Source organism: Phyllostomus hastatus, unplaced genomic scaffold (genome assembly GCF_019186645.2).
Source record: "Phyllostomus hastatus isolate PE091 unplaced genomic scaffold, TTU_PhHast_1.1 phas_scaffold_78, whole genome shotgun sequence".
NCBI lineage: Eukaryota > Metazoa > Chordata > Mammalia > Chiroptera > Phyllostomidae > Phyllostomus > Phyllostomus hastatus.
In genome coordinates this window covers 113,162,046-113,170,522 of record NW_025334041.1, presented here as the reverse complement: position 1 = coordinate 113,170,522, position 8,477 = coordinate 113,162,046, and the positions used below count along the sequence as shown (strand labels likewise).

Sequence of the window (8,477 nt, the reverse complement as noted above, 5' to 3'; positions counted from 1 at the left end):
GAGCATCAATCTCACTGCCTTGGCTTCCGGAAGAAACAGCTACTTTGTAACGGAGATCCTAGTTCACACTCTGGTTTCCAAAAGCTGCCAGGCGTTTGCGGGTTTCTTACTTGGCACTAGTTACTAGGCTTCAAGTCACTATTCCTGTTTTCTCCTTTGTTTCTCTGACTTACCAATTCTATGGCAAAGGACTCCCTGTAACTTGGATTTTTTGAGCTGATACATCCATCTTAAGACTCTCTCCAGTTCTAAGTCTGGCTTGAATGTCCATAAGAAGTCAACCGTTATCTTCCTTCCAGGTGGTTCTACCTCTGGAATCCCAGGAAAGATGGTGACCTCCATATTGTCCCTTGCCTGTGTCCAATCTCTAGCTTCCCCTAACCTGAACACACTGCCTTAAAAAAAGAAAGTAAGAAACACAAATAAAAAAGCAAGACCCAGTAATGGTTATTTCTTTTTTTCAAAGAAACGTGGCTTTCTCACTTCTGCATTTTCCCCATCACCTGACCGTGGCTTTTCCTGTTGAGTCCTACAGTGTTATCTGCTGTGTTTTAAAAATGTCTTTATGCTTGCGTTTGAACAGAAATATAGATAACCTCCTCTGCAAAGAGTGGAGAGGGCCTTTTAACACCGAACAATGATGACAGTTTGTTGGCAAACCCCACAGGGAAGTGTTGCCGCATAGTTGGGGTACAAGAAACAACCACGTTTAACGGTGCTGTGCGGCTTATTTCTCTTGAATTTTGCTACTATCAAATCTAGCATGTTTTATTTTAGTTTTATTGATTTTGAGGGAGAGAGAGCACTAGGGAAACACGCCCTCGTTGTGCACTTGTTTACACGTTCACTGGTTGATCCCATCCCCTGTTGGAACCTGCAACCTCGGCGTATGGGGTTAATGCTCTACCCCACTGAGCTACCCGGCCAGGGCTAGCATATTTTAAATGGTTTATCACTTAACACGTACAGTCATAGACCTTAAGGTATGAAGTCATTCTGGGGTCATTTAACCTGACCTCTCCACAATTGCAGGCATTGTGTCTACAACATCCTTGGAAATGAGTCATCCCAGCACCTCCAGAAAGGTTTACCTTCTAGGAAATAGGATGTTCATCCCCCCTCTCCACTGCTGAACATCTTTTCTACTCCCCTCTGATAATCAGTGACGGTTAAGGAGCCTCTTCCCTTCTGAGGGACAAAGGCAGATGACTGTAGAAACGTTTGGTTTTCTGATGCCAGAGACTGGGGAATATTCCACTGGTTTCTTTGGCTTTTCTGTTCAGGATTAGAGTGGCTAAACCAAAATATTTATAATAAGTATAAATTTGTTCCACAAACAGAGGATTTCAAAGGCATCTTTGTTTCCTTTCTCCTCACACTGCCATGCTATTAACTTTGGTTCATTAGTCATGATTTTCAGGATCCATTTGGCTGCCACCTTCCTGCAGCCAGATCACTGTTGGGTCAGAAGGTCCACTGGCCAGGCCCACCTCACACCTGCCACAGGACCCGATTGTTTTTTTTTTTCCACACGCATCCAAGTCATTTTTGTTAAATCACTAATTTTACCGACTCCGGTACTCATCCTGTGAAGGCATGGTGGGCCACGACAGTCCCTCATCTGGAGACGCTTTTCTGGCAGCTCCAGAAGACAAACGATGCCACCGGAAGCATTTTGCGTCACTTCTGTTGCTTTTCTTTCCTTTTTTTTTTTAAACTGGCTTATCATAAAGAATATTAAGCAAATGTCGTCTTTATTGATAAATTCACAATAAGTGAACAAAAACAAAACCCACCATTTTTGTCCGTGATTTTAGGGAAGAAAAGGACGCTGTCAGATGACATTAACAACGCCAGAGATACACGGGTCTAGTCACGTCAAGACGTGTGATAATCCAGTCTTTGGCCTTACTCAGGGGAGAAAAATTCAGCTCTGTTACTTTCCATTCACCCCCTCCCATAATACAGCACCTCGGCGCAGAGCACGGCGACAAAACATGCCGAACGTGGACAGTTAAGATTCAACTCAAGCCACAGCAGCCCCCAAGAGTCCTCCCCACCCCCGGTGGTATATTTATCGAGACCGTTTAAAGCACTTAATTAATTCACCAGCAGCTTCGCTGGAGGCGCCTCGAGCTTCCCGAGACTCCATTACATAATATCTTTTACAAAGTCTATTCCCAGCTCGAGTGGAAGATGGATTCTCCTCCAGTTAGCGAATGTTCCATGCGTTTGCTTCCCTTTCCCGGGGTTCGGTCCGGAGGGTGCCCCAGCCCAGGCTGCAGCAGTACCCGCGGCCCCGAGCTTCTGGGGACCCTGTCGCTGTCCGAACTCAGAACTGGCTCCGGAGGTCTCGCCCTCGGGGCTCGCAGGCAGGCCACGGTGGGCAGGGTGCCGGCGGGCGCTCGGGACGCCCGCGACTCTCGCTGCTCGCCGCGAGCGCCCCAAAGCCTGAGCCGCAGCGCGCCCGCGGGAAGAGGCGCGCAACGGCTCGGCCGCAGGGCCGGCTAGGAGCTCCGGGCTCCGGGAGGAGGAGGGGGAGGAGGAGGAGGTTTGCTAGGGAGGAAGGGCCGGGCCGCCGGGGAAGGGGGCGGGAGGAGGAGGAGGAGGGGGCCGGCCGGGCCGGGAGGGGTGGGGGGGCAGCCAATGAGCGGCGCGCGGCGCGGGGGGGCGAGGGCTGGGGGATGAGGTAGGAATGGGGGAGGGCGCAGCCCGGGCGGCGGAGGCTCCAGCCATAAACAAGCGCCGGGAGGAGCAGCGCAGGAGTCGAGCGGGGCGCGCGGCGCTCACACAGCGGACCTTCTCTGCTCCACCGCGCCCACTCGGCGGCTCGGGAGGCGGGGACCGGCCCGGAGGCTGCGCCGCGGCCGCGGAGCAGCAGAGGGAGGCGGCGCGGCGAACCCGGGCTGGAGCGGAGCGCAGCCGCCGCCGCCGCCAGAAGTTTGGGTTGAACCGGAGCTGCCGGGAGGAAACTTTTTTTCTTTTTTCCCCTCCCTCCCGGGAGGAGGAGGGGGGGAAGCTACCGCTGGCGCCAACGCTAGTGGGCTCGGGGTCCGCGCGGCCCGCGCGGGGGACGGGGGCCTCGCCCCGCTAGGGGAGGCGCGCCCCGGGGGCCCCGAAGGGGGCGGCGAAGACCGCGGGCTGCGGGTGCTGCGGCGGCGCGTGTGCCCCACTCAGGGGAGGGCGCCCGCCCCGCTCCCGGCCCGGCTGCGAGGAGGAGGCGGCGGCGGCGCAAGAGGATGTACTTGGTGACGGGGGGCAGGGGGCTGGCCGGCTGCGGGCACCTCCTGGTCGGGCTGCTGGGGGTGCTGCCGCCGCTGCTGCTGCTGCTGGCTGGCTCGGGCACCTGGGCGCTGGTCTGCCTGCCCTGCGACGAGTCCAAGTGCGAGGAGCCCAGGAACTGCCCCGGGAGCATCGTGCAGGGCGTCTGCGGCTGCTGCTACATGTGCGCCCGCCAGAGGAACGAGAGCTGCGGCGGCGCCTACGGGCTCCACGGAGCCTGCGACCGGGGGCTGCGCTGTGTCATCCGCCCTCCCCTCAATGGCGACTCCATCACCGAGTACGAAGTGGGCGTCTGCGAAGGTACGGCCTCCCGTGGCGGACCCCCTCCTACCTGGCCCGCGCCATCCTCTAGCGCTGAACAAAGTTTGGCCGAGACTTTCCCGAGAAGAGAGGATTCCGCAGGGGAAGGGGAGGCCCCCGACCCCGGGAGGGGGCCCCCAGCGTCCCTCCTTTCCCGCTCACTGCCTCCCCCCACGCCTGGCCCGCCGCGGGCGAGGTTGGATTTCGTGGGTGGAGGCAGGCAAGTTGGGGGATCGCCCCCGGCTGCATACAGACTCGCACGCGTGTGGCCATTCGGCCTTGAGCTGGGTAGGGTGGCCCGGCCCTACGCCCCGAGGTGGGGGCGCCACGGGCGGGGGGCGCCGCGGTGCCATCTCGAGCCCCCGGGGGAATCCGACCCCTGCCGCCCTCCCCACACTGGCGCAGCGAGGAACCGAGTGCCGCACACCGACCGCGGAATCCTCTGTCGGCGGCGGAGACGTGTCTCCAGCTTACTCCCTGTGACTCTTTTATTATTTTCTCCTTGCTTTCTTCCTTCACCCCCTTCCTCCTCGGCTTGTAAATCAATTGCGGCTCCAGCATATGTCAGCCCAGGAGAAGTTACATACGGTGGTTACTCATTTATTTCCCTATTGAAAACGGTCAAAGGCTTTCTCTCCTGAATGAAGGGGGGAGGGGTTTGCACCTGGGAGTGAAAAGTTGTTTCTACTAGTGGCTGCTTTTGGGGATCAGATATCCGCGTGTTTCCAGTCGCGTTGCTGCTGCTGCTTTTGGTTTGTTTGACAGCGAGGGTGGTTCTGCTGGGTCCTTCCCTAAACTGCACGCACCGCGGTGCCGAGACGGATGGGAGGAGGAAGGGATTAGATGAGGGGAGCCTCCCGGCTCTGGAAGAACCCCTGTGAAAGGGTGGTGTTGGCCTCGCACCCGGCCCGCTGCCTCGGCCCCGGGGTGCCTGGTCTGATTGGGGGTCTGGACAGAGGCCGTGAGTTATTTTTATTTGGCGAATGGGCAGGACTCGCGGGCACCAGTTAGACGCGGGATCGCGGCTGGGGCTGACGTTGGGAGGATGCTGTTCCGGGGCATCCTAGTGCCTGAGCCGAGGAGCAGCAGCAGCCTCACCTCGCGGGTAGCGGCGAGGAAAACGGACAGGCGCCCTCGGCACCTTGTCCCCTCCTTACTACTCACAGCCAGCGCCTCGTAAAAGGAGGGCTCATTCCGGAGCATCCTTAAGTGTGTGCAGTGTATTGTGCTGGCATCGTGGAAAGAGGGCAGCAACCTTAGGGATGTGACGGGTCTGTTAAAAGCCTTGAATTCTGCAGTTTTCTTTAAATACACAACATATGCATATGTATTCATACCTGCGGGTTTTTGAGCTCGGACAGGAAAACCCCCGGAGGGCCTCCTGGTGGGCAGTAAGGAACAGAGGGAACCCTCCTCAGAAGGGACGCGCACGGCACCCCGGGACACTGGGTTGGAAGAGTTCACGTGCCTGAAGTACAAATGCCTCTCACCTGGTGTTAAGTCCCATTTTTATAACGTTTTGATGTATCACATCAGGAGAACCGTCCAGGAGATTAACTTTTGATACAATGTAGGATTTAGGCTAAAAGATGCGTCTTTGGACCCTGCCACTTGTGACAAGTTACTGAAGCCGACCTCCCATAAATCTGCAAAGAACAAGCAACGCGAAACAGGGTTAAATGTAGTGGAAACTGCTGTGCTGGGAGGAGGTTCTCAAGATTGTAACCCTGGTTTTGTTTCTTCGTGATACATTTCTGGTGAAGGAAACGTGGAGCCCAGGAAGCAGTCCCAGGAATCAAGTGTTTTAGCAGCAACAGACCCGTGCCAGGGTCTGCAGTGATTTTGGCAGTGTGTTGGTGAGCCTCTCATTCCTCCGAAGTGATGCGATTCCTCACAGCTTCCTTTCTTCTGGTAACACCCCATGCACTTGGTATTAGCCTTGAAAACGCCAGGAAATGTTTGTTGCCGTGATTGTATCTGAATTCGTGTTCTCTAGCAGCACTTTTCATTTAGCAGGCCTGTCTTCCGCTACCGAAATTGAATGCCCAGGGCATTTTTATTTTATTCTTATTTTTTTCATTCTAAAAGCAGCAGTAAGTTACATTCTGAACCCATGAAGCCAAAGTTAGAAGGACCTTGTTACCTGGGATGATATAATGGTTGGGTTTAGATATTTTCAAAAGTGTGCCTAAAATTTCCATATTTCCACGTTACTACAAGATATATGAAAGACATAGCTTAAGCGAGTCACCTTTTTCCTTCTTTTTAAGGATTAGGGGATTCCGTACGTGTCAGTAATTATCTAGGAGGTGCTGACTTTCTATTTTGTTTTCCTGTTACTTTGGAAGAAATTTCTCAATGGCCAGTGTTTCCCTCAGTTTCAGTTTTTTTTCATGAGAGTCATGCACTGAAACATGACCATCACAACAAACATGAATAGGAATTGATACATTTTGTTCATGTTGAAGTCTCTTTTGCTGCAATTTTTGCACTAAAATGACCCCTACTGGTTGTATCTGTTAATGAAAACTCTTTTGAAACGCTTTAATTGGCTCCACTGAGAAAACATAGTGCATGGTATGGAAATAATATCATGACTAACCTACCTGCTTTCGATGACATAATTTAAATACAAATCACATTGCTCTGTTTGCCAACTTGCATTGATTTTTATTTGTGTTGCTTCCCATGCTGGGGTTTGTGGGGGGTGGTGGATGGAGGGAAATCATGTGTTTTAAATCTAGTTCACAAAGTGAGTTAGATCAATTAGGGCAGAAATGTACCCCTTCCAACTTGGGGTTCACTCACTGCTTCAGGTTGTTAGGGCATGCCGGCCCGTAGTAGGCTCTCAATAAATGTGCATTGGGTACATGGCTGAACAGGCCTCTCCACAGAAAGAATACTGAAGAAAAAAATATGTTCTGAAAGGTTAAATAGTGTGAAGAGCTGGGTCCTGTGAATCCCGAGATACGTACACTGGAACTTCTTTTAGGCACCACTCAGATTGTCATTAAGTACATTCTGATTATTCTTTTTTTTTTTTAAGATTTAGTCAAATGCACTTTAAAACATGAGTTGCAGTCTAAAAAGTGTGTGCCGGCCCTTGGGAGGACACAGGTCCCTGCCCCATTTCAGGTCACCTGGTGAGTCTTCCTGTGCCTTTGGCAATATCCCACGTGGCCTGTTCCTCGGCTTGGCTGCCTGCCTCCAGGTAAATCGCCTAAAAGCCAGAGAAACAAGTTTGGATTCTGAACTCTGGAGGAGGACGCAGGATGGGAGACCTCTTCAGGAGATCAAAGACAGAGCGTTGAAAAATGACTGAAGCGGGATTTTCCAGGAGGAACGTTTTGATTGGACGGTGGGGGTTTTATTTTGAGATAAGGGGGTGAGGACTTTTTTTTTTCCCTCCTAAAGTGGCCTAGTGCTTGCGCTTCAGTGAGGGGTGGGGCCAGGTGCAAGGCAGTGTGATCAGTCTTTTCTCTTTAAGTACCAAAGGGCAGGTGATGGCTGGAGGTCGACTGCGTGAGCACAGAGTGACTTGGAAGCTGGTGGACACACTACTGAGTGGCTCAGCCCTGAGGACTTGGTTGTATTCAATCCAGGTGATCCCTGCTGCAGACAAGCACCAACTTTCTTCCCGGGGATTATTTCCTCAGTGGCTTCATTCATGGAGCATCTGTGTTGGCACTACTGCCCTCTAAAAACTGCCCCTTTCAAGACACAAGTCCCCCTTTATTTCCCCGGGTATTTTAAACTTTCCTTCTCCCCACTTTTGTTTTTTTCATAGAGCAGTAAGTAAAATCAAGGAAATGTTCTGGGTACTCGCACAGAACAGAATGTGGTTTTCTGATACTGTTGCCATTGGAAGATTATAGCTTGTCTTCTAATCACTGCAAGACAGTTATTGAGTAATAGGTTTCATTTTCTACCTCAAAGTCTTTAGGTTGAGTGAGCTTTTCCATGCCAGAGAGAGAAGCATGCAGAGGGCCTATAAAAATATATGAATAGGGTATGGGAAGAGAAACCAATGCAAATAAACAAGGAAATAATTAGTTCCTCCTGAAAGTAAATATTGACAAAACTCGGAGAGACTATTCACTGCACATATACAAATGACAGGACTTTCTGACCTTCACTTTGACTGTCGAGCTCACAGAATCCTCACTGGTATTGAGGAGTCCAGTCACATAAAACACTTGGCAAAGGAATTGCATAAGCCCAGAAAGGCAAAAATAGCAAGTCTGGAAACATTTGCAGCCATTAACATATCTTTATCAGTGACCAGGGCAGTCTACAGGCAGTATGTTGGCAGTGCAGTTGTGAACAGATAGGTTAATTTATGAAGAAAATGATTCAGAGCTCTGCTTAACGATGGGCATTATATCCACCTGTAGGAGGGGCTTAATGATTTGGTGCAGGTGTCTGTGTTTTGTGGGGCTTGATTAACGTGAAATGTATCTGGACGAACACAGGACCAGCTTGGGGATGCAGGAGGCAGGCATTATGAAGTTGGGGAAAATGGCTAAAACAGATGACCCTAAAAAGGTAATGGAGTAGGAGGACTAAAGAATGACAAATGGGAGAAGGGGAAAATATTGAATTCGTCTTAGGGCAACTATGTCATCCTTTGAAGAATAATCCAAAACACATTCCAGACATTAATTGTGAAATTCCTGAAAAAGGTGGGTGTGTTTAACATCTTTCAGGCTATAGCGCTAACATGAGAGACGGCGTAACTCCTTAGCGTGTAAATGCCATCAGATGGGAGGTGGTGAAGTGAGTGGAAGGTAAATAGGTTTGGTGAAGCAGGTTCCTGTAACTGCGTTCCGTACGGCCCGTGCAGTATCAGGACTGTGGAGACGCCCTAGTAAAGCTCAATTAATTATTTGAGGAAG

General features: G+C 51.6%; 1 protein-coding gene across 1 annotated transcript in view; it reads left to right on the top strand.

Moving 5' to 3' along the window:
• Positions 1-2,718: 2,718 nt before the first annotated feature.
• Positions 2,719-8,477, top strand: part of CRIM1 (cysteine rich transmembrane BMP regulator 1) — a 180,504-nt gene continuing 174,745 nt past the window's right edge. Inside the window, exon 1 of the mRNA XM_045826977.1 lies at positions 2,719-3,582. Within this exon, the coding sequence (XP_045682933.1) occupies positions 3,240-3,582 (343 nt within the window). The 5' untranslated portion in view covers positions 2,719-3,239. The remainder of the gene's footprint in view (positions 3,583-8,477) is intronic.